The 25,943-nt window shown below is 48.9% G+C and overlaps 6 protein-coding genes across 6 annotated transcripts; 5 read left to right on the forward strand and 1 right to left on the reverse strand.

Moving 5' to 3' along the window:
• Positions 1 to 3,264: 3,264 nt before the first annotated feature.
• Positions 3,265 to 4,341, reverse strand: DEU56DRAFT_737245 (uncharacterized protein; the record flags this gene model as incomplete). The annotated part of the gene is made up of 5 exons (XM_041348573.1): positions 3,265 to 3,441; positions 3,494 to 3,631; positions 3,687 to 3,819; positions 3,880 to 4,100; positions 4,213 to 4,341. 5 exons carry the CDS (start codon positions 4,339 to 4,341, stop codon positions 3,265 to 3,267), a joined length of 798 nt encoding a protein of 265 aa, XP_041208182.1.
• A 1,061-nt stretch (positions 4,342 to 5,402) lies between these two features.
• On the forward strand, positions 5,403 to 6,359 carry DEU56DRAFT_737272 (uncharacterized protein; the record flags this gene model as incomplete). The annotated part of the gene is made up of 1 exon (XM_041348576.1): positions 5,403 to 6,359. The coding sequence occupies one exon, from the start codon at positions 5,403 to 5,405 to the stop codon at positions 6,357 to 6,359; it is 957 nt and encodes a 318-aa protein (XP_041208183.1).
• A 210-nt stretch (positions 6,360 to 6,569) lies between these two features.
• DEU56DRAFT_710907 (uncharacterized protein) lies at positions 6,570 to 6,812 on the forward strand (the record flags this gene model as incomplete). The annotated part of the gene is made up of 1 exon (XM_041347493.1): positions 6,570 to 6,812. A coding segment is annotated over one exon (243 nt), but the record flags the coding sequence as incomplete, so codon positions are not given.
• Positions 6,813 to 8,678: 1,866 nt separating this feature from the next.
• Positions 8,679 to 9,353, forward strand: DEU56DRAFT_756347 (uncharacterized protein; the record flags this gene model as incomplete). Its single annotated transcript, XM_041350015.1, has 3 exons — positions 8,679 to 8,722; positions 8,769 to 9,189; positions 9,234 to 9,353. 3 exons carry the CDS (start codon positions 8,679 to 8,681, stop codon positions 9,351 to 9,353), a joined length of 585 nt encoding a protein of 194 aa, XP_041208185.1.
• Positions 9,354 to 12,961: 3,608 nt separating this feature from the next.
• On the forward strand, positions 12,962 to 19,428 carry DEU56DRAFT_756348 (uncharacterized protein; the record flags this gene model as incomplete). Its single annotated transcript, XM_041350016.1, has 19 exons — positions 12,962 to 13,553; positions 13,608 to 13,841; positions 13,899 to 14,504; positions 14,605 to 14,840; positions 14,862 to 14,903; positions 14,929 to 15,183; positions 15,252 to 15,661; positions 15,727 to 15,769; positions 15,824 to 16,180; positions 16,244 to 16,417; positions 16,477 to 16,654; positions 16,718 to 17,863; positions 17,914 to 18,086; positions 18,155 to 18,560; positions 18,670 to 18,689; positions 18,728 to 18,966; positions 19,075 to 19,190; positions 19,231 to 19,355; positions 19,390 to 19,428. The coding sequence occupies 19 exons, from the start codon at positions 12,962 to 12,964 to the stop codon at positions 19,426 to 19,428; spliced, it is 5,391 nt and encodes a 1,796-aa protein (XP_041208186.1).
• A 160-nt stretch (positions 19,429 to 19,588) lies between these two features.
• Positions 19,589 to 20,511, forward strand: DEU56DRAFT_756349 (uncharacterized protein; the record flags this gene model as incomplete). Its single annotated transcript, XM_041350017.1, has 3 exons — positions 19,589 to 19,804; positions 19,860 to 20,010; positions 20,069 to 20,511. The coding sequence occupies 3 exons, from the start codon at positions 19,589 to 19,591 to the stop codon at positions 20,509 to 20,511; spliced, it is 810 nt and encodes a 269-aa protein (XP_041208187.1).
• Between the last annotated feature and the right edge of the window lie 5,432 nt (positions 20,512 to 25,943).

Consider the following 25,943-nt stretch of genomic DNA (forward strand, 5'->3'; position numbering starts at 1 on the left):
AGTGTCAACATGTGACACGGTGCCCATGGGGGACCGGCTCTGCCATGAGGACAGTTTTGATGGATGGTTGCCTGTGGGACGGGTCCCAAAGTTGACCGAGCGCACTTGTTCTAAGTTTCTGTTTGCCGGCTCCCAATGGGGACCGCACCTATGCCCACGGGAGCCGTTTGTAAGACGGGTGGATGTAGATCTTATCCCAAGTTTCTGTCTGCCGGCTCCCAATGGGGACCGCACCTATGCCCACGGGAGCCGTTTGTAAGACGGGTGGATGTAGATCTTATCCCAAGTTTCTGTCTGCCGGCTCCCAATGGGGACCGCACCTATGCCCACGGGAGCCGTTTGTAAGACGAGTGGATGTAGATCTTATCCCAAGTTTCTGTCTGCCGGCTCCCAATGGGGACCGCACCTATGCCCACGGGAGCCGTTTGTAAGACGAGTGGATGTAGATCTTATCCCAAGTTTCTGTCTGCCGGCTCCCAATGGGGACCGCACCTATGCCCACGGGAGCCGTTTGTAAGACGGGTGGATGTAGATCTTATCCCAAGTTTCTGTCTGCCGGCTCCCAATGGGGACCGCACCTATGCCTACGGGAGCCGTCTATAAGCCGGGTGGATGTAGATCTTATCCCAAGTTTCCGTGTGCCGGCTCCCAATGGGGACTGCACCTATGCCCATGGGAGCCGTCTATAAGCCGGGTGGATGTACATCTTATGCTCGCGCCGTCTCACAGGTGGGGTGCTTGACGATTGTGAATTTGAGCAGCGGTCCCATTAGGTGCCGAATCTGTCAAGAACGTCTGCCAATCACCCACCTGTTTGACGGCTCCCCATGGGGACCGCTTCTGTCAAGTACCACTATCACACACCGGCATCTGCGACAGCTCTCAATGGGCATCATCCCAATCACGAGCATAAGATGTACATCCACCCGGATTATAGACAGCTCCCATGGGCATTGGTGCAGTCCCCATTGGGAGCCGGCACACGGAAACTTGGGATAAGATCTACATCCACCCGTCTTACAGACGGCTCCCGTGGGCATAGGTGCGGTCCCCATTGGGAGCCGGCAAACAGAAACTTAGAACAAGTGCGCTCGGTCAACTTTGGGACCCGTCCCACAGGCAACCATCCATCAAAACTGTCCTCATGGCAGAGCCGGTCCCCCATGGGCACCGTGTCACATGTTGTTGTGGTTGTGGTTGTGGTTGGTTGGTTGATATTTGGCACCTGAGACACGGCGGAGTGACTGTATGTGACAGATTCCATTCACATTGAGGAATCATTTCTTAATATGAAATACAATATGGTCTACCTCAAAAGTCATGATCAAAGCATGAAAAGGTCCACAATTAGTTTTGACCCCAGATTCATGGTGGGCAAAGGATGTAAAACATTACAAACATGTGCCTAAATCTAGATTCTGACAAGGATCTTGAAAATGTGCATGAGTCGTGTGAGTGTGCCACTTAGCAGAGCACTGTCTTCATTGGTTCTACTCAATTTGATGGATGTACCATAACATTGAGTGCACCAGATGCAAAAAGTGAGGTATGGTACTAGTATTGCAGGTCGGAGAAAGAGGCCAAGATGGATTCCTGAGTGATAGAGAATGAGAGATAGATCATGTGCAGGGATGGAATCTGTATTGACAGGAGGGGGGCAGCCTTTTCTTTCCTAAATTTGAAGCTGTTCCACATTGTATACAGCAAGGGGTGAGAGCAGCTTGTAGTGTACTTGATATCATATTAGTTCACAGAGTAGGAAATTTTTATAAGGCTAGCTATTTGATAGGTAACAGTCTATACAGCTTTGTTGATAATCATACATGTATCAGTGCAAGCAAATTTCTTCCCTTCCATTGTTTATAGAGGTGATGACTTGCAATCATTACAATCAAATGGATTAATAAAATAAACAGGAACCAACCTCCTTTCACAGCATATCTTTAAACATCAAAGTTTTTTTATTGAGATTCACATGCAGTACTGTCCCCAATGCACAGAGTGAGTGACCTCTAGCTACTTGAATGATATTGTATCCACACTTGGGAGTATATAGAAGGGCAGCGAGTTGAGGGTGCTTGACAATTGTGAATATGAGCAGCAGTCCTCATTTAACTATATCTATCATGACAACTAATCAAGCACCCATGTGTGGCACAGCTCCCATTGGGTGCTGCATCTGTCAAAAACACCTATCAATCACCCACCTGTGGTGCAAGTTGCAAGTTGATAAACCTGTGCATATAATTGTGATGGGCTCTACTGCAAGATGAGAACAAAGCACCTACCATAGGCACATTGCAGTACTCATGGGTGCTTTGGTCTGAATGTCCGAAGTCATAGCATTGAAAAATGCGAAGGCTTCACATGTTATCACACCGGCAAGTATACTGATAAAGAATAAGTGCATGAAGGAAGACAGCAGGTTGGATTATCGGATCATGAATCTGCAAAGACAGCCGGGCAACTAGAAGCCATTCGTCCGCTTCTTGTTGCGAGGAAGGTTTCATTTGGTGCCAGTGGCTTCGGTACTAGGAGAGGTCTTCTTGCCTTTTTTCTTTGGTGCGACTGGTGCGTCGGGAGTAATGTCTTCGTCCGGTGGTGGTGGATTCAGAGGGGAGGGCTCGTCGTCTTCTTCCTCAGTAAGTGGAGATAGAGGAGAGTTGGACCGAGTCTTCTTCGCTGGGGGCAGGGGATCCTCGTCAGAGTCAGGAAGTTGATGGCGCTTAGTTGATTTAACCACAGTTTTTTTCTTTGTACTAGGACGTGATGGAGGAGGGGAGTGTTCGCTGTCGTCCAACTGCTCGATCGGCGGAGGCCTACGCAAGTCGGTTCGAATCTTCTTTGATGCTGGGTGTGTTGAAGCGGCAGGTACAGGATTGTTGTCACTGGACTCTTCAACTTGAGCTGCTGGTTGAGGCCGATGCTTCAGTTTAACAAGTCGAGGGAGTGCTGGAGCAGTGGAAGTTTGTTGGACAGGAGGATATTCAGGCTCGTCGTCGTCGAACAGTGCTGCAGCTGCGGGCCGTTTCACTATTTTGTGTAAGTATGAATTTTGCAATGTACGGTAGCATATACGCACCATTAGTATTGTCACGATGAGCCTTGTTCTGTGGTGGTGCAATGCCACGTCGACCCAAACAGTTGTGCCTTGATCTCGGCAATGTCGTTTTCTTGATCCGACTCGTCATCCTCAGAGTTGGACAACCTCTTGATGAATTTGGCTTGACGGGCACCCAATCCGATGCGGCTACAGTCTCACAATTAGTAGTGATGATTCTGATGAATTTGAACGTACATGTTCCACCACGACATGGTGTCCTTAACCCACGGGTCCTCGTCATCATCGAGCATGTCGATGATAGCCCAAAACAGCTCCTCGAGATTCATTGTTCCGATTTCATTCGTCCAATGCTGTGCGTTACTAAGTGTAAAGTACGTCTGAATATAAAGAATCAGAAGTGCGGTCAATATAGCAACAAAACTAACTTACAATAATGTGAACTATTGCAACAATGTGTTTCGTCACTGATGATAAGCCAAATGCGCGGTTCCTTGCTTGTTTTGAGGCTTTGCTTGATGTAGACTCTGACATCGCAGCTGAGGGACCAATATACAAGTGAGAGTAAAACTAGAGCAAAGATTAAATAAAAAACCAGTGAATGCAAAGGCAGCGTGTGACTCACCCGGGCGACAACATGATTTCTGAAAAGGCCCTTGGTCTTATCTTGTGGGTCGTAAACACCGTCTTCGTAGAAGCCAGTAGGCCAACTTGTGGCGGCCATCTTGATTTTGCCTGACTGAAGTTTCTCCATCCCTCTGTAGCAGCATGTGTTAGTATTAGCGAGCTGGTAGGTGTAATAAGTCAATGCAACTTACTCCTCTGGGTTGCTATCAAATATATGAAGTTTGTTGCGTGGGCAGAGCCAGCGGGCGAGCTGTGGATGTGCAATGCCTCGCATAGATTTATCTTCAAGTTCTGGAATTGGTGGATCGAGTGCGTCGTTCTTGCTGTGCATGTTAGACGGTACATACTTGAGTCCTTTGTGTTTGACAGAACTAAATGCCGTTGAGCGTGCGTCGCTCATCCCCTTCGTTATCTGAACGAAACCAGATCATGTCAGAATCAAGTAAGTGCGCATATAGTCGCATACAGAATGCATATAGCATACAGAGAGTACATATAGTTGTAAACAGAGCGCATATACGCACCGTGGAGATGATCTTCGACAATTTGTCAGTAGAAATTGTGTCAAGCTCGTTATGAAGACTTGGAACAAACTCCAGGATGCCATTGTACAAGTGCAGATGGCGTTCTACAACATCTTGAGCCCTATTCATAGCTATCAGTCAGGGATGATCATACATGAGAATAGAGTCTTACAGATCGGCACTGATTTTGCCTCCGCGATCATGCTGGAGACCGGTGTGAAAGGCGACAGATGGTAGACCGAATAGATCAAGCACACAGGTGACCTTTCGTCCCACATTTCAATACATTTCCATAGGATCCGATGTTGATTTTACATCATCCGATCTGTGTATCATTGTCAGTTTCGAGTCCAGTAAATACAATATGATGATGAACTTACTTTTTCAGTTTCTTGCTGTGCTTGGTTTGTACCGCCTGAAGCAACTCATCCGTGCTATTCTTGTGTTTGCTTGATTGTGACTTGAAAGATGGTACCGATAATGATGAAGATCCAGTCGAATAGGGTGACTTCTTGTGCTTTCTTGGTGGTGATAAGGACAAAGATTCAGAGTCAGACGACATGATAGTGGTCAGGTGCAAGGGGACAAGGCGATGAACTCCAGCAAGGAACATTAATGGGGACAAGACACTACAGTGCCAAACAACCCATTTTGGAACAATGAATTTACATGAAGATCGTCTTAAGTCCTGCCGCTGTGCAGCGAAAGTGCTTATCTCACTCGTACCAGCCCATGCTGCATAGAGATGCAGTTTTTCTTCTTTTTCTTCTTGTAATCATGGTTCTGTGTCCAAACTGTGACACCCAAGTCTCTGAGCGCGGTCTCTCTGTTCACCTTACTCGCTGGTGCAAATCTCGAGGATCGGTCACGGCTCATGTTCTCGAGAAGCGCCGTGAACGACAGGCTACTCCTCCAACTGTTGGCAACAACACACTAGAGCCTGCCAGTGAGGACCATAATCAAACAGAAGTCGAAGCAAATGTGAGTTTCATCTTGTATATCAAGATTTTTCTAACGAGTTCAAGTATGATGCTTTGACAGATGTTCACATGGAGTACCGACCCTCTGGACTGCCATCGCGGACGAGGCGTCTCCCTGCACGCTATCGTGATGAACTCCCGTCCAACCCTATTCCCGTACCTGTACTTCCTGCACCTGTCGAGCCCGATGCTCCAGCTGCTGACAATTTAATGGATGATGATATTCAACAACGTGTGGACTGTGTACAAACCGAGCGTGATGCGTTTGAACTATTCCGCGAATATCCTCATTCCTTCCCCACCTACGACCCCGAGAACCTAAGTTACTTCGACAACCTCTGTGATGCTCCAACCTTCGGTCACGTTGATGGAGATTTCGAACATGAACGTCCATGGTGGGCAGGCTTTGGCTCATCATTGGAGGCCGTCCATCGGGATTACTTTGCACCCTTTCTTAACGCTACAACCTTTCGACTCATGAACTGGTTCTACAACGCATCTCTGCAGAAATCAATCGAGGATCTTAGGCGTCTTGTTGACAACGTGATGTTGGCAGAAGACTTTGACCGAGAAGATTTACGTGACTTTAACCCTGCGCGTGAAGCGAAGCGCCTAGACAATGCTGAAAATGACCCGTCCTCCACTATCTTTTCATCTGATGGATGGCATGAAGCCTCCGTCAACATTCGGTTGCCTTGCGAGAAGGAAAGGTTTGACTCGGAAGATGATGCACCCATGTTCGAGGTCGAGGGCCTGTATTATCGGAAGCCTCTGGAGGTTCTCAAAGCCGCATTCATGGAGGAAGGTGCAAAAAGCTTTCATACGAGCCCTTACAAGATTTCTGGCAACCTGACGAGGATAAACCACCGGAACATATCATTACGGAACTTTATACATCTGACGCAATGCTCGAAGAACATCAGAGGATACGTTCGCAGACTCGTGAGCCTGGGTGTCATCTTGAAACGGTCGTTGCGGCGATCATGCTATGGTCCGACTCCACGCACCTCGCCAGTTTCGGTAATGCGGCGCTATGGCCAATCTATTTGTTTATTGGTAACCAGTCAAAATACATTCGATCGAAGCCGACATCCTTCGCAGCTCACCATCTTGCATATATTCCAAAGGTATGTCGATTGTACAGAAAATTTCGCTTGCCAGTGCTAATAATAATTTCAGTTGCCTGACACAATCCAAGACTTTTATGTCCAATGTTTCGGACGGAGTGCTACAGCGAGTGTCCTCACGCATTGCAAGCGGGAACTTATGCACACCATATGGTGTTTTTTGCTCGATGACGAGTTCCTTGACGCATGGGAACATGGCACCATCATCAAATTCCCCGATGGTGTTTCACGCAGAGTTTTTCCTCGATTTTTCACGTACGCAGCAGACTATCCCGAGAAGATTCTCCTCGCATGTGTCAAATTTCTTGGGCGATGCCCCTGTCCTCGCTGTCTCGTCAACAAGGACAAGATTGACAGATTGGGCAACAGAGCAGACCGACGGCAGCGGGAAAAAGGTATACGAGTTGACGATCGTCACCGCCAGTCCATGATCGAACGTGTGCGTGAATTCATCTTCAAATTGGGCCGCAGTGTTGTCAGTACTTTCGTCGAGAACTTGATTGGTGTTATGTCAATGGTTCCCACTCGGGTCTGTGGTGTTTAGTCTATCCAGTCATTAGCAACTAATTATTATATCAGAATGCATTCTCTGAGAAACTCTTGAAGTTCGGCTTCGACTTCCATTCAATGCTCGTCCCCGATTTCATGCATGAATTCGAGCTCGGTACATGGAAGGCAACTCTGACACATCTTATCCGGATTCTCCATGCATGTGGAGATGATCTCATTCCGAAATTTAATGAAAGGTATGTTGCCTCCAAGCCGATTCTTAACCACTGACTCATGCAAATTTTCTAGATATCGAATGGTCCCAACGTTTGGCCGAGACACGATACACAAATTCAGCAGTAATGTCTCCGACTTAACGAAACTCGCTGCTCATGACTTCGAAGATCTTCTACAGGTAAAAGATTCAATTTTTTCTGTTTATCTCTCAAAACTTATATTTCTCGTCTACTAGTGCTCTATTCCCGTGTTCGAACTACTTATTCCTGATCATAACTCGACTATTCTCGACCTCCTGTTTGAACTCTCGACTTGGCATGCATTTGGAAAACTACGGATGCATACCGAGACAACGCTGCATCACTTCGACAACTGTACAACTCGTCTCGGCAAAGCCTTACGCAAGTTTCGCAGCGCAACATGCAAAAAATTCGACACACGTGATCTTCCACGAGAGACTGCTGCTCGTACACGTCGTCGTGGTGCTAAAGCAGCAAAGGGGAAGGGGAAGGCTGATGTCACACCACAAGCAGCCTCAAAACACCGAAAATTCAACATGTTGACTTATAAGCTTCACGCGCTTGGTGACTATGTGAGATCAATTTGGCTATACGGAACAACCGACAACCACTCAACTCAAGTCGTACGGAGGCTATTCTTATTGCTTGCAAAGATATCTCGCTGATTATTCAATAGGGTGAATTAGAGCATCGTCGTGTTAAACGGTTTTACGCACGTACAAACAAAAATCGATTCACGCGAGGTATCACTAAGCATCAGCGGCGAGAACGAATACTCCGCAAGCTGAGACAAAAACATGAGCACATGGAGGCAGTTCAAACAGCTCAGAACAACCCACCAGCTGACACGACTGGACAGCGCCCATCTCTCCATTTCGTCGATCAAGACCCCCTTCCTTATTCCTCGCCTGAATCTCGCTATCAGATTTCAACCAACCTCAAAGAAATATTACTGGGATATCTCAGCTTGGCTGAGTAGACACAGTGATGATATTGCCGTTCAGGTGAGAGCTTGTCTTTGTTATGAGTTTACAATGATCACTCATATGGCCTCAAAAGGATTTCCTCCCGCGACTCAAAATGCACATCCTAGGACGCTTGCTTGATACCCAGTATGAAGGTGACGAAACGGAATTCACACCAGCACAGCGTAACTCAGTTCAAATCATTAATAATCGAATCTATCGACACAAAGTTCTCCGCGTGAACTATACCACCTATGACCTCCGTCGAGCTCAAGATTCGCTGAACCCGCGCACACGAGCAGATGTGATGGTTCTTGCTCACGAGGATGAGAGCGAGAACCCACATCCATATTGGTACGCACGAATAATTGGAGTTTCCATGTCATGGTTCGACATACAGGCCCTGAGTCCCGAAGCTCTGTACCACAGCGCATGGACTTGCTCTGGGTCCGCTGGCTTGGGCGCGACATGACTTATCCTTCTGGCTGGGCTGCAAAACGCCTCCCTCATGTCGGATTCCTAAACGACGATGATCCATCTGCATTCGGATTCATTGATCCGATTCATGTGATCTGTGGCGTCCATTTAATCCCGGCCTTCGCATATGGCTGCTCTCAGCTGATCCCATCAAATTCGATTGGTCGTCAGATGGACGGCGGAGCGTATGATTGGAATTACTTTTATGTCAATATGTGAGTTTCTATGATAAGTAACATGATAGTATACTTACTTACATAGGTTCGTTGACCGCGATATGTTTATGCGATATCGCGGTGGTGGTGTTGGCCACAAACCTATCCATGAAGCCACACGATGCTTGCTTAATGACCGCGATGCACTCGACCAACTCCCATTCATGATGGAGAAAGAGCGTGAGGCTCAAAGTTCTGATGACGAAATGGCAGATAGTGTTGAGGGAGGTGACAACGAAGAGGACGAGAGCGAAGACGGCGAGAGTGAAGAAGACAATGCGATTGATATTGAGGACAGTGCTGATGAAGATGGGAACGAGGACGAGCCTGGCAGTGGCGAGGACCAGGACGACGAGGGCGACGGAACTGATGATCCACTCACTACAGAACATCTCATTGACGACGATATCGCAGATGAGATGGATGAGTTTGGTTGGTTGGTTGAGATGGATGAGTTTGGTTGGTTGGTTGGTTGGTTGGTTGGTTGGTTGGTTATACTGGCCTAGATCAGGTTCTCGTAGAAGACGAGGATGATGCACCACCGGATGACGATGATCTTGGGGCAGAAGACGGCGAAGAACGTGAGCTGGATTATGACGAGGCTGAGGGCATTGGATTTGCGGATTTATAGTGCTGAGGATCAGTAGTTAGGCTATATACTCAGAACGACGTAAAAAAAAGTACTCACCATCCCGATGCCAAGTAACTTCAAGTTGAAGGTGCCAGCTGCTAGTACGAGGTGTGATTAGGCAGTGCGAGCTCCACCTATTTACACCGCTTGCCACCCGGTTACACCAAAGGCAGTTACTAGGTGAGGAGGGTAGAGCTGCGAGCACCGTTCGCATTCTCGTACCATGCCCGTGTCGCCTAGGTGGTAAAAAAAGAAGGACCGGATGCCTACTCCAACGCGCTGTTAGAGGACAAACACCCTTGCAAGGGGCGTGGGAGGCTCGCGGGTGTCTTGTAACATGGGTATGCGAGGCTTGTGAGGGGTATGAGGTCAGCGAGGAGACGTGGGGTTGGTGGTGGTTGTCACAGATGTCGTGTACGACGATGCGTCATACTTGTGAGGCTGGCGACGTCAGCGAAGCGGCGTGGGAGTCCTCCCGGGAGCTGCCGGGCCTTTCTGGTTCCGGGCGGTTTTGCTGATGCACCTGTCTTGTAGATGACTCCCATGGGCATAGGCATAGTCCTCATTGAAAGCCGACAAACAGAAACTTAGAACAAATGCGCTCAGTCAACTTGGGGAGCCAGCTCACAGGCAACCCTAGAGTTGATATTTCTTGGTTCTCTTAGACTGTGTATCTTTGAGTTTTGAGTTGGAACCAATCTCTTTCCTAGACTTAATCATTGAACACAAAACCCCTCTTTGGCTCCTTACCTTAAAAGCTTACCTACCTTCCTGTCATAACCTGATGGCTTAACCTGATGGCTTAGGCTACCAGGTATACTAACGCCAACCGATACTGACTGATAATTCAGGAGTGTTCTCCTTTGTTTACCTATCCCAGTCCAACTATGAACAACAACATTGTCATAAGAGTTTCAGATCATCACAATGCAAATATGCATACAGCCTGGACTCAGATACAAGCGCTCATGGATGCCTATTTTCATTGGAAACATGGCCCTCACAATAACACAAATGCAGAGAGCCATCAACCAACCAACCAACCAACCAGTACACCACTTCCATGTGTGTGATATCATCTTGACAGACTTTAACAAGCGAGTCATGAATTGTTTAATGTGAATGTTCAACAATATCATTGGCCTTGGAGTTGTAGGCTGAAATTTGAATGTGATGGATGTGGTATTTTGACATGAGATGTTCTTTTGCTCACACTCTATTTTAACCTGGAGGAGCATGAGCAGGCTATGAGCTTTGTCTTGACAATAACTTGCCAACATGAGGGTGCAACCTCAGCAGATCAAGGTATGACAGATGGTGGAGAATCAAGAAAAATCATTACAATTCCAATGCCACAAGTCAAGAAAAAATCAAGGAAAATCAAAGGCTTAGGAAGTCAGATTATGACCTTGGGATAACGCATCAGAGTGAAAATAAAAATATGCCAATGAAGTCAACCACATGTGGATGTCTTATCTAGCATTTGCAAGTCATTGATGTGCTCGATATGTACTCCAAGTCATTTCATTATGATCAATAAGTCTTACATAGTATAGATTATCATTCAGTTCATGAGATCGTACAAAATCATAAGGAAACAACCAACCAACATAGCACTATTGCAAGTTGGCCTCCTCAGGTGCTCTTCTACAACTCCAAAATTTGCAATTACTCTACAATGTCTCAGGGTTTACCATCAGCTTCAACGTTGTCAGTTGTCATTCAGTATCCAGGCCTTTGCTAAAGTATTCCTCAATAAGCAATAGAGCCCTCGTCAAACACCAATGTAAGCCGCACTATTTTGGTCCTATGGTTATGGTTGGTTATCATCTCGCAAAACATGAATGGTGCTTCTAGATCATTACATCGGCTCAGGAGTGGCTAGCTGATCATGTTCATCCTGCCATTGAATCCTTCAGTTCTCTTGCCAGTGCACAGACAATTGGCAAACCAGCTCATGAGAGATGTTCGCCAAAGTCAATTCTGACTTAGGTATAGATAGGTAGCAACCCTGAAGCAGAGTATATCAGAGTTAAGAATAACATTTGTTACACCAGCGTCTGCACAAACTGCCAGCTGATCAATGTCTACCACATCAGTGTTGATATTCTGGATGAAAGATGGTAAATCTGGATTGAGATAAGTATGTACGAGTGTTCACTTGAGATGGTCAACCAACCAAATTCAGTTGCACAAATGCCAGTCCTATACTCTACCTAGATATGGACATTTTCTCGATTCCGCAGTGAGTGCAGCAGCTCCAATTGGGGACCGCGTCTGTCCAGAACACATGTCGAGCACCAAAATGTGACACGGCTCCCAACGGGGACCGTCCCTATCAACAGCACAAAATATTCATGTACCCTGTGTGTGGGACGGCTCCCAATTTTTTGGAGCCGTCCCTGTGATGAGCACAGTTTATGAATACACTTGTGTGTGAGACGGCTCCCAATGGCAACCGCCTCTATCATGAACACAAGATATACCTGAACCGGGATGTGAGACGGCTCCCAATAGGGACCGCGCCTATCAAGCACATTAGTCAAGCGCCAACCGGTGAGACAGCTTTGGGGACCATCACTAATATACAGACGGCTTCCATTGGTGGCCGTGTATGTCAAGCGCCTGTCTTTGAGACGACCCCCTGAGGGGATCCGTTGTGAGCACCGGGTTCCATCGACTACTCGCCTTTGAGATCTGTGATCAGCTTGTTAAGACGGTTCCCATTGGGGACCGCCCAACCAAACCATTCCTCACGGGAGGTCATGCGACGCCTTGTCAATGTGTGAGCACAGGAGATATATATACGCCTGCCTGTGAGATAGCTCCTATTAAGGACCGTGCTCCTAATAATTTTATGACGTATAAGCACGTCAAAACGGCTCCCAATGGGCACCGGCAGGGTGCAGGGTACAGGGCACAGGGTGTTGGGTGCGCGCATGTGGTTGTGGTTGGTTGGTTGTGGTTAGAGTCTTAGACCGCTCCAAATTGGAACCGCCAGGGTGCAGGATGCATATATGTAATAGTCTAGCACAGTTCTCAATGGGGATAGGCATTGCACACAGTGAATTTATGCCAGAGTCTTTCGAGGCTCCCATTGGGGACCGCAGGGTCGGAGAAAATTGAGGGCACTCCTCATGGGGGACCGCTAGGGTGCAGGGTAAACTCAAATGCATCGTGCTGACGGTCTGACAAAGTCCCGGATGATTTGTGGAGGTGCGGCTCAAATTTGGAACCGCATGGGCAGAGGGCTCATTCAGAGTGGGGCCTGATGTCCAAGGTCCCCGCTGATACATGAATCCCAGTCTGGCAAGAACAATCCGCGATGGAGTCTGTCTCCTGCCTCATTGCTTGAGCCCGTGGTGATATCGCATATCTGTTGACGTGTTGTTCGGCTCCTGATCGTCCTCGTGCATCGATGGCGCCGGGCCGTGAATCAGAATTTACGGCAAAGACCTTGTTTAAAAACATCGTCAGGACATACAAAGCTTATCATCTGTGAGCGACCGACCCAACCAACCGACCGACCAACAACAGTGTGAGTCAGCTCGTTTTGGCCTGTTTTGTATTACTGTGCTCATTGGCGATGTGTTCAACGGCAGATTGCCATGAGCAAAAAAATACAGACCGCCGTCATCTGTGCACTGCTCGCAGGCAAAAAGTTTATTTTTCAAGACGAGGACACGATCCGGGAGATCTATGGCCTCGGACCCGAGATGTTCAACGTCGAGAACCCCCACCTCTCGCCAAACGAACTGGCATCCATCCAAGCGATGATGTCAGCCGTGGAAAAAGCGAGAACCCTCAAAGAGAGGTACGACATCTTGGAGGGTCAGCGCGAAACGTCGTACGGTGCCGGTCGCGAAGCCCTCCGCATATGGTGCAAGAGGCAAGACGTCCATCACGCGATTGGCGTGAGGATCGACGCGGCGTGGCACAAATTGGAACTGACCCCTCTGCAACTCATCAATGAATCCCCGACCGCTGGATTCCCGGACGTTCGTGACGCTGACCCGGCGAAGGAAGACATCGCGCTCGCCATCTTCGGCGATTACGCACTCTCCACCACGTTGCGGGGTGACTTTCGTGACACCCTGACGCCGATCATTCACCATAACTGGGAGCGTCACCGGAAGGTGTTCAGGAGGGTGGAGGCTTCTTTTACTGCCAGGAAACGCACAGCGAGAGAGGCTTGCGAAGGTAAGCCGCCGTCTCGTGTTTGGCTCTGTCTTGATGCCCATAGCCGTGCAACAGCGATCGAGCACGCGGAGAAGGTCACCCCACAGATGCTGCGTGAAGCAACGGCGGCCGTAAAGAAGCTCAGTGATTCGCTTCAGTGGTTTCCACACGAAGTCCAAGGAATTCAAGGAATCGCCGAGCTCGAGGAATTTTTGAAACATGTCGTCGTGACCGCCGTGGCCAAGGCCAAAGGCATATCAAAGGAGAAGTTGGCGCCGGACATCGCTGACAACAAGGACACGCCAGGAGGTGAGTAGACCGTGTCGTCATGCGTTTTGTTGCGCTGAGTGTACTCATCCTCATCAGCGAAACGGGGGCGCGCCCGCGCAAGCAAGATCAAAAACGTGTCTTTGAGCGCAGCCGGTGACGTCGACCTCATTTGGCCGGTTTACGTTCAGCTCTTCCGTACGATCCAAACCGAACCCGAGCCTCCAGCCGTTGATTTTGGTGGAGCGGAAGACGATTCCGTCTGGGGCCACTCAAATGACCTCGGTGTGGAGACATATCGAAATCACACTGACGCCGCCCTTAACGCCCTACTACACTTTACGGGTGGGCGACCCCCGCTGTTCGCGCCGTTGCGCTCCATCCGCAGAAAGTGTGCCTGGGATGCTGAAGCCGAGGAGGAATTTGTGAAGGAGAACGAAGACATGGTCCCCCTCAGCCTTCTGTGGCACCAGCGTGTCGGCATCGCCTCGATCGTTGAGAAGATGTGGTTGGAGCACGATGATCCCGAAGGGGTTCCAGGCATGCTCGTGGCTGACGACGTCGGCATTGGAAAGACTGCAATGGTGATGGGCACCATCGCCTTCCTCATCGACACATACTGGCGAGCTCACATGACATTGCAAAAGGCTAAGGGTATCTTGCGGTATCTAAATCCCCTCCAGATATGTCAGGCTCCCATACTCAGTGAGTCTCATCACTCAAAACGGCTCCGATTGGGTGCCGCGCTATCGCACCATGGGTGGCCGCTCGACGTTCCCTCATGCTGACGTATTTCTTACTACAGACAATCGTCCGTATTTCGCTGGCATGAAATCCATACCGAATCTCCCCCATCTCATCATTGTGCCGAATTCCTTGCTCGGACAATGGAGGTCCGAGCTCCGCATATTTTTCGCCCCGAGGACAATCGAAATATATGAGTATCCGACGGCCGAGAAGGAATTCGCCGGCTTCTGGACGGGACCTTGGGCAAAGTCGGCGATGCCCCTCATCAATCGAATTATTCTTGTGACGCATTCGGTGCGTGCATTTTTTCATCAGTTGCGCGAGGGCATCTACGGCGTACTCACCGTCGTTGCATACGTCATGCCAGGTCTTCACTACACAGGGCAAAGTGTTTGACCTTCGGAAGGGCAAAGCCGGCCACAACCTCAAAAAGGCATCCGATGACAAGCGGCATGTGAAGAACAGTCAACTGGAACACACCTGCCTCTGGCACAAGAGGAACTTCGCCCTCTCCGCCCTCGACGAAGGTCACGACTACCGCAATCAAACCGCCGGGTGGTATGCCATCCTTGAGGTCATGAAAGTTTCTGGCCTTCGGATGGTCTTGACCGCCACTCCATTGTTCACCAGCCCAAAGGTATGTGGCCTTCGATCTCGCAGTCTCGATCCCGCTATTCCGCTGATGCACATCTTACGCCTGCGCAGGACTTGTGCAACATCGGCCGTCTCCTTCGTATCCCATATTTTACAGGCAAGGGGGGCGACGAGCAAGAGACTATACACTGGAAGAAATTGCTTGCCGCGCGGCGCCTCATCACCAAAGACGATCAGGAGCTCGCGGCCTCTCAAACTATTCAGCGACTCACTGGTTCCAAGAGCACACATGATGAGCCGGCGTCCAAGATTCGTGTGCGGCAGCTAACGGCCAGCTGGATAACCCAAATCAAGCGTGGCTTCGCAGGACGCGTCATTCGACGCACGGTCGAATCTCGCCGATTCGACGGCAAGAAGATCAACGACAGCTTGCCTCCATACAAGATGATCATTGTTCCCGTGCACATGAACGAGTCGGAGCTTTCGGTCATCGAAAAGGGCATGAAGTCCCTGGCCGGCGAGTGAGTTGCAGGCTCCTTGAGAGCACCTCGCGCATGATGGCTAACACATATCTTTGATCCCACAGTGCTAAGTTGGGCAACCTCGACGACAGCAACGCATTCAACTCGGTGAGCATCGATGCGGTCCCCCTCTGGGTGTAGTGTCTGACTTGCATTTGGCAGAAATTTTATCTCGAAAGTCGCACAAAGGTCGCCTTCCCATGGCATGATTCGCCGGTCTATCCTGCCATCCGCACCCTCCAGGAATACCACGACAAGCGCTCCACCAAGGTGGATATCCTGATGACCATCCTCAGATGGCATCTTATCTCAGACGAGAACGGCGTATACCGTGATCTCGATAAGGAGCTCACGGAAGTAGACCAAGAGGCGCTGGACAACGCGTATGACAAAGAGACAGACCCGGATGTCATCGGCCCACATTCCATCGACAAGGAACTACCTGGCCTCATGACCATGGGCAAGCGCAAGATCTTGGTTTTCACTGAGTTCCCCATGATGGCACCCTTGCTGATTTCGGTGAGTGTTGCGGCGGCGGCGGCCACTCGTTCGTTCTCATGCTTGCTCATATTTGCCTTCAAGATTCTCCGAAAGCACAACATATTCGCGCTCGCGCTGAATGGCACGAACACCGCCGACGAGCGGAACGACATCATTCACAAGTTCAACACCATGCCACAGTACCGCGTCCTGCTGTTTTCCACCGTCGGCGCCGTTGGTCTGAATTTGACGGTGGCCACTATTGTCATTCTCTTCGTGAGTTCCCATCGGCCGTATTCAGCCTAACAGCATCCAACCGACTCACGCGCATGCAGGATCAGTGCTGGTCGCGGATGCTCGTCAATCAAATCATCGGTCGGGCGTGGCGTCTCGGTCAAGAGGACATCGTGTTGGTCTATAACATGGTAGCGGTCGGCACAGTCGACGTGCTTATGGTCGACCACGGCGAAGGCAAAGGCAAGATGCTTGGCCAGTTCTTGGACAAAAATAAAGGTACGCGAACGCTCATCCATCCTCAAGATTAATATATTTGACCACGACTTCATCGAACTCAAGCCGTCGTCAACACCATTCAATGCGCCATGAGAGGAGAGAAGATCCGAGACGACCACCACGATGACGACGACATTGAAGATGATGACCCGATCGAAACCACAGACGGTCCACCTCGGACTTCCGGCGCCTCCAAGTCTGCTACCACTTCTGCCTCCGGTTCCTCAAGCAAGTCTGCGTCTGCGTCATCCGCTGCACAAAGCAATAGGGCTGATCATTATGATGACCCGATCGAAACCACTGACGGTCCACCTCGGACTTCCGGCGCCTTCAAGCCTGCTACCACATCTGCCGCCGGTTCCTCGAGCAAGTCTGCATCTGCATCATCCGCTGAAACAATCAATAGGGCTGATGAAGATGACGACGAGATCGAAATCTCAGACAGTCCACCTCGTACTTCCCGCGCCCCCAAGTCTGCAACCACATCTGCCGCCGGTTCCTCACGCATGTCTGCATCTGTGTCATCCGCTGCAAAAATCAATAGTGCTGTTGAAGATGACGACGAGATCGAAATCTCAGACGGTCCGCCTCGTACTTTGCGCAAGTCTGTATCTGCGGCTTCTCGACCATATGCGTCATCCGCTTCAGACAAAAATAGGCCTGATAGGACGATGTTGCGGACCTACGGTGGCAAGAAGCAGGTCCGGAATATTCAGCTGACCGGTGACGACGACGGAAAAATCTTCGACAGTTCAACCGTCCACATCGATGACGATTTCGTTGATGAGGAAGAAGACGCCACGACTTCCAAAGGAAAGCAGACATTGACCGGAAAGGGTAAGGGCAGGCAGCAGGTGATCGTGATGATGCCGCTGCCAATGGAAAAGAAGAAGCAAAGGACAAGGCCAAAGCCAGGGCCAAAGTCCAAGGCTAACATTGGGTCGTTGGCCAGTGATCCCATCGAGCTGGATGCAGACAGCCCTCCCGACGACGGGAAAGGAACGTCAACAACCGGCGCAGAGAAGGATCTTGAACTCACCATTACCGGGTCCTCGAGGGAGTCGTCCATGCATGCCGACGACAACGACAACCAGGCCAAGCATAACGTAGCTCCAGCCGGGTCTCAAAGGGAACCGTCTGTCCCTGATGCGGACGACAATGACAGAAGTGGCGGCATGCAAGATCCATCGTCTCCCACACATCCTGCATGTAAGTCTTGACCCTGTCATCATCCTCTACTCACGCTGATAGAATGTCAGGGTCCATGCGAGATCAGCGAGCGGTAGACACCGACGACGACAATGCATACTGGTCCATGGACATGGACGACTCCAATCTACAGGACTTGGACCTCCAACCAGTCAACGATGCGTTCGAGCTAGATGGCAACACGCTCGACGGCCTGGCACACGGCACTCAGGAATCTACACAGGTCAGTACCATTCATTGACAATGCATATGCACCTCCCAGTATGACTCAATCCGCATCTTGCTCTCTAGGATAGCATGGATGTTGAAAGGATGTTGGGTGATCGTGGCATGGCTCAACTCAGGTTGACGCCCGGCGAAGATTATGTTGATGTGGACAATATCGTCGACCCGTTTCCATGGCAGGGTTGGGTTCGAGATGAGTACCCTGGCAGAGGGAAACGCCGTCGAAACACGGGATCGTCATCCTCCATGGCGTCTCCTACGTCTGGACCGTTGAGAAGTCCTCCTCGTGTTCGCCCTCCACGCAAGAAGATTTTGTTGGTTGGGGACGGCTCAGCACGCGACCACGAATCTGCTGCACATGCTGATTCTGTGGGTGTTGGTGCAAGCCTGACGGTGAAGTGCCGCACTGCTGTGCCAGCAAATGCGCCAAGGCCAGGAGCTAGCCGCACCGCACGTGCTCGCGGGGGATTGCGTCAGTGAATGTAGGCCCGACAAAAATATTTTCGGCACATACAGATCCGACGGTCATCATCGTAATCTTAATCCGCATCCATACACTCTGTAAAATTCGCACTCTGCAGTGTCGCGTTGTTTGTATTTTGTATGTTGCACTAGTAGTAATTAGTGTGCAATACGCAGATCCTTGGACTGATCCCGTGTGTGATTCAAGATCAAGCTCGCGGAGATGGTGCAAGGGATGGTTCAGCCAGTATTCATGATGGAAATGATCCCAATTTGGAGCCGTCTCACAGGCGGGTTATTGAAAGGTATTGTCGTGAGACGCAGTACTCCATGGAAGCGGTCAATAAGAGGGGTGGATGTACATCTTATGCTCGGATAATAGGGATGGTGCCCATTGAGAGCCGTCAAAGAGGCCGGTGCGTGATAAGTGACATTACTGTTGCCAACGGTTCCGCAATATCTGGTGAGCTGGCACAGCCGAGCCAAATGTTAGCTGAGCCGTGCCACACGCGAGAGCTTACTAGACAGACGCGGTCCCCATTGGGAGCCGTCTCACAGGTGGGGTGCTTGCAAATTGTTCATGGGAGCAGCGGTCCCCATTGGACTGCGTCTGTCATGACCACGAATCAATCAAGCACCCGTGAGCGGCACGGCTCTCATTGGGTGCTGCATCTGTGAAGAACACCTGTCAATCACCCACTTGTTCGACGGCTCCCAATGGGGACCGCATCTGTCGAGCACACCGCCTATCACGCACAGGCCACACGTCTGTAAGACGGCACCCATCGGCATAGGCGCGGTCCACGTTAGTGTGACTGTACAGCGTCATCGGTTCACAGATTTTGGACTTGGCACAATATCTGGAACGTGGCACGTGATCTGGGATTAATTGTTTGCCAAATCGGGTGTGTGAACTTGTGAAATGTAAGAATTAGGCCACAAATGTGGCCGCATGGCCGGAGAGTTGCTGTTCACTATAAATTACCTTCACTTCTTCATCGATCTTCTTTTCCCTTCTTTCATCATCATCACATTATCATGTCTTCTGAGAACACCGAGATCGATATCTTTGCTCCGCCTCCTGCTGAGGAGCAGCAGCAGCAAGCCCAAGAGCCGGACGCGGAGGAGGTTGTCGAGATGTCAGCCACAAAATCGATTGTAGTCCAGCAAATGAAGCAGAGTGTGATCCCCGTTGAGTCGGACACAGCAGGCTCGACAACCTCCATCCCTAAGAAGGCCGAGCCGAAGGTCAAGGTGAGTTTCTTAGTGCTGCGATTGTTGATTTCCTCACATAACTAACATACTTCAGAAGTTCACGCCGCGCATGAGCGCCCAGCGCCCTACCAACCGGGTCTCATGTGCCCGTTGCATTGCGAGGGGTCACAAGTGCTATAAAAACCCCTTCGGAATGGTTTGCCTCGACTGCAAGCAGCTCAAGGCCAGATGTTCGCTCGTCGCTGGTGAGTTCTGTCAGTTCATTGTCTGCCGACTTCGCCATTATTCATTTCTGGAGTGTAGAGAAAGCCAAGGCGAAGGGAACGCCTACGCCGGCCCCAGCGGCTCCTACGGTTCCCAAGCCTTCCGCTGCTCCTACGGCACCCAAACCCACCGCAGCTCCTAGGCCCAGACCTGCTCCGAAGTCTGCGCATGCAGCCGTGGCCAAGGACAAGGGCAAAGGCAAGGCCAACTCCAAGTCCACGGTCTCGCCAACACCTCAGCCGATGGCCGGCCCCTCAAACACAACTGGCGCATACGCCCTCTTGAACAGCAGTCGCAAGAGGAAGCTGGCCGAAATCGAGGGGGAGGAAGACTCAGAGAGCGATCAAGAGGATGCCTACTTGGCTGGGAGGATTCAAGCGCTGCCTGGCTTGATATCCATTGTTGAGACGGCCCTTGGTATGCTGAAAAAGGAAGTCAGCGAGATTAACGCGTACATGGGCAGAAAGCGCCGCCGCCTGTAGATAGATTGCCTGGCTGTCGTTTCTACCTTATGAATAGAAATACATACGTCGCATAAGCGCTTTACATACGATATGCAAGGGCTTCTTGGGTTGTTGAGTACATAATCCCGTGCTCAGACGTGAGTATTGATTCAATGAGTAGCACTCTTTGTGAGTGCTGTGTGGATCACAATGACCATTCAAATCACTATGTTGGCTGTGAGACGCCTCCCGTTGGGGACCGGCAATGTCCTATGTACGGTGTAACTCAATATGCGCCCGTCAGACGGCCTACCATTCAAATGCTCAGAGGACCGGTCCCCAAAAGGAGCCATCTCAGAGGCAGAGTACTAATCTCAAAGATGTGTGGTGACATACACAACTCCATTGCCAGCCGTCTCATGACCAAAGTTTAGATCGTTGTTCAATCACCTTCAATCACCCAGCCGTGAGACTGCGGCTCCCATTGGGGACCGCCGCATCTGTCAAGACCGGATGTCAAGCACCCACCTACGAGGCGGCTCCCATTGAGGACCGCTCCTGGCAAGCACACGCACCTGTGAAGCGGCTCCCATTGGTGACCGCACCTATCAACACACTGGTCAAGCACCCAGCAGTGGTACGGCGCACCTACACGGACGGTTCCCAAAGGAAGTCAAGTTAACAGACAGGCGCGCGGCTCCCATTGGGGACCGCCGCATCTGTCAAGAACGGATGTCAAGCACCCACCTGTGAGACGGCTCCCATTGGGGACCGCACCTATCAATCACACTGGTCAAGCACCCACCAGTGGGACGGTGCACCTACACGGACGGCTCCCAAAGGAAGTCATGATCACTGACAGACGCGGTCCCCCATGAGGGCCGTCTCACAGGTGGGTGCTTGACAATTGTCCACCACAGAAGCGGTCCCCATTGGGAGCCGTCTCACAGGTTGGTGCTTACACCTCACACACAGCGGCCGTGTCTATCAGGCACATTTTCAAACCAACCAACCAACCATCATATTTGAGACGGCTCCTGTTATGGATTGCATTAATCAAGACCACGAGCATCTGATATATGTGCACCTTCCTATGTTGTGGATAAAATGTGAGCCGCCTCACAGCCGGACGCGATCTAGCAGTCCACTTGACATCCGCGGCACCCAATGGGAGCCGCCTACGATGCAGGTGTTCGAATGGTGTGCTTGACGATATACTAACTAAAGCACTACCTAAGCCGGATCACTCATTGGGTGCCACATGTATTGCCAGTACAGACGGCTCCCATTGAGTCCGCATGTATTGGTTGGAGGGACAGCTCCCATTGGGTGCCGCATGCATTGCTAGTACAGACGGCTCCCATTGAGTGTCGCATGTATTGCTGTGAGGGACGGCTCCCATTGGGGGGCCATGTATAATGTATGGTGCGCTGGCTCTAACATTCAACTTTGGCTCATACCATCATAAGGTAGACAACATTGAAATCCAATTAGTGCTGCCATGTGATCATGTGACTGTTCCCACGGCCAAATCTCAGAATCCGAAAAATCCAAAATCACTATTTGCCTCAAAAATCACTTTGACAACATCAAAAAAAAGGTATTTTCAATCAATAAGCTTTTTTATTATACCCTACATCCACACTTAAAGTACTAGGAGTATCAAAGGAGTATGGTTGGTTATGACTGACTACACACTAGTAGTGCTGACTTGATTGTGGCACAGCCTGGTGTTATGTAAGCTACCATATATGGTTGGTTGGTTGGTTGGTTGGTTAATGTGGTATCACATGATGTGGCCAAATATAAGGGACAAATATTTTATTTTCCACCTATAGCATCAGACATGTATTTGGAGATGAAATACAACAAATAGAAAAAGTGGAAATAACTCTCTCAAATTTCAGTTTTGAGAAAATTTGAGACTGTCAAGCTATCTAGAGAGATCTTAGGAATAGATTGGTGCAAAAAAGAATGTTTGGAAAGTGGATGAGGACAGTGCAATAAGTTGTGCAAAGTGGTGTCTCAAAATGTGGTTGGTTGGATTTTCATGTCGTCTACCTTAGTCTTATGATATGATTGTAAATTGTATTGCCTGTTACTAGATGGTCACCAGAGTTCACGTTTCTTCTTGCAATGACAATATAGCTCCTCAATGTCTGGGCCAAAATCAAATTTTTTTACTCTTGGATAGCTTGATGTTGAAAATACAATGCCTGCTAATTGTTTTCTTGAGATTTGAAGAGTTGAGTCCAGCGGAGGGTTAATGTCTGATTGTCTCAAGGGTTTGCATTTTTGTCACACTATATCACACCCTGCCATCAAACCATTTCATGCCCTGCACAACTACATATACACCAGCAACCCAACATAAGTGAGCATGTGTTTAGTGCCACATTTCAGCACAGCGGAATCTCAATTCATACATCATACTTTGGATGAATTGTCACATCTGATCGTGTTTCTTATACTGCATATCATTCTATCAAGAACATAGTCTCAGAGATATTTATTTTAACATGGCCTAATCATATACAATCACGATGTACCATTTCAGAATTTTCCCTGATGATATGCTTGCTGGAGTGTGCATTCTATGTGTAAAACTAGCCTCCAGCACCATAAACTGAGCCCTGGCACGAGAACCACTTGGATTTTTTTCACAAAAAAATATGACAATGTGTATTATGCTGGGGAGAACCCATATGTAACATACAGAAGGATTCTGTGTAAAATTGTGGGTGCTAGAGTGAAAACATGAACCCATGAGACACACACACCCACATGACCATCTAGTATGGTGCACCAAATAGCAATTCAACCTAAACCTAAAACCTAACCTATAATAATATAGGCTTCTCGACAGATTGTCATATTCTGTACCTGAAGCTTCTCGTCCGGTCTGGTCCATCCGTTCTAGAATTCATTTCCCGTGTCCCTATTTGTATATGCTTCTTGATGGAGACTATGTCCAGGTAGAAACTAACAAGATATGGACTACCTAAAGGTAGAGGCGGAGGGATTTAGCCATAGGGATATAATCCTGAGGCTCGGAGGGTCGGACTAGGATGACAATCCTAAGGACCAAGAGAACACGAGGAATGAACTGAGTCTAAGATGATATTCAAACTAAGGAAATACCACGGGTTACAGGGAGTTTATATACTGTAGTGTACCCATCGGGTATCCGGCCAAAGTGCAGTCTTCGGAACATAGGGCTATGTAGAAAATGTACTAACAGACATGAAACTTCTGCGGACAATCGAGAATGGAGCTGGATATTAAATGGAACAAAGGGAATGAGTTAAATGAAAAGGAAATGAATAGACTAACAGAAGGATCAGAATGAACCCAGACATTAACTGTCAGAAGGATCCAGGCATATAGGGGCAGCAAGAAGCATATACAAATGGGGACTCAGGGAAAATGAGTTCTAGACTGGACCCAAGGAACTGGATGGACCGGACCAGATGAGAAGGTTTAGGAACAGGATATGACATGGACACGCAATATGCGCAAAGTAGGAATTGGATGGTGGCTGACAATAAGGATACTCCAGAAGGCTAATAGACAAGTCCTAATACAACTAGAGAGATGATAGACAATAGCAGTGATGATATTAGCACTCAATGCACAACTAGGCAATATGGGAGGATATGCTGAGTAAAGCGCTGGTATGCGGAAGGATGTGCAAGTGCTGTGCGTGCTGTGGAAGAGTGCGGAAGGTCGCGCATGTGAAGAAAAGCTGGCAAGGACGAGTGTAAAACTGCTCATCAGACACACACTAGCTAAAGAATCAAGAATGAAAACGAGCACTCCAACGTATCTCCAAAAAAGTAAATGAAACACATAATAGCCTACCGTTGAAAACATGAGCCCCAAAGACACATAACACAGTTTGCAAAACAGTAACCAAAACATAAATAAGAACATATGTAACATACACACCATCAGCATACTGACAAAAATTGATAAATAAAACAGATAACGATAAACGAACCTCTGCCTTATCTTCGTCTCCTCTGAGACTTAGTACAGAGCTCTTACCTGAGTCTACGCTTTCAGCATAACAAATGAAGGAAACGAAGCAGCCGACGTACTAGCAAATCAAGGAGCCCAAAAAAATAAAACAGACCTGCTAAACCTAGATATACCAGCAGATTTTGACCTACAAGGAGCAAAATTAGCAATGATAACACAAGTATTAGCACACCAAGGAATACAAGAAAAGACTCACATAGAATACAAAAGAACTACACTCATGAATCTAGACTCACTAGATGCGCTATAAAAGAAATATCGACAACATTAGAAATGGATGATAATATTTGGTCGAGCTGCAGACACCCAGACATATCAAAAGCTTGGAGGGACGGCTCCCATTAGGTGCCAGATGTACTGCTTGGAGGGACGGCTCCCATTGGGTGCCGCATGCATGCATTGCTAGTGCAGACGGCTCCCATTGAGTGCCGCATGCATGCATTGCTAGTACAGACGGCTCCCATTGAGTGCCGCATGTATTGTATGGAGGGACGGCTCCCATTAGGTGCCGGATGTACTGCTTGGAGGGACGGCTCCCATTGGGTGCCGCATGCATGCATTGCTAGTACAGACGGCTCCCATGGAGTGCCGCATGTATTGCATGGAGGGACGGCTCCCATTGAGTGCAGCATGTATTGCATGGAGGAACGGCTCCCATTGAGTGCCGCATGCATGCATAACTAGTACAGACGGCTCCCATTGAGTGCAGCATGTATTGCATGGAGGAACGGCTCCCATTGGGTGCCGCATGTGTTGTTGCGAAGGACGGCTCCCATTGAGTGCCGCATGCATGCATAACTAGTACAGACGGCTCCCATTGAGTGCAGCATGTATTGCATGGAGGAACGGCTCCCATTGAGTGCCGCATGTATTGCTGCGAAGGACGGCTCCCATTGAGTGCCCCATGCATGCATTGCTAGTACAGACGGCTCCCATTGAGTGCCGCATGTACAGTTATCAATCGGTCCGTGAGACACTATCACTCCATGATACAAAATGCATCTCACACATCCACAACTCACTTTATGGCCTCAATAATACTTCCATAAGCTTTGTTGACCTTGCCTCTTACATGGCATCAAATTTTGCCCAAACTTCATCTATGAAATTTTGCTTGAGAAGTGTGTTTGTACTGTATATAGTCTTAGTTTTAGCTCTTTGAAAATTTAAATTCTATTGTGTTCAATATTCAACAGTATAATAACACAAAAAACTACAATAACTATATTAACAAACATTCAAACTATCCATACCATATATTCAAGCTGTTTGACATCAAGAATTAAGTGTGTGGTGAAGAAAACTGGTGACTGCTATGTGTAACTGATAATAATTTTGCTAATGTTTCGAAACTTTTGATAAGGGAAGTTAGTAATGAGTCACGTGTCTCACAGAGTGTTAATGAGCAAAAAAGAGGTCCCCTCACTGTT

The sequence above is a fragment of the Suillus clintonianus genome (assembly GCF_016758775.1).
Source record: "Suillus clintonianus strain FC179 chromosome Unknown DEU56scaffold_38, whole genome shotgun sequence".
In the NCBI taxonomy this organism is placed as follows: domain Eukaryota; kingdom Fungi; phylum Basidiomycota; class Agaricomycetes; order Boletales; family Suillaceae; genus Suillus; species Suillus clintonianus.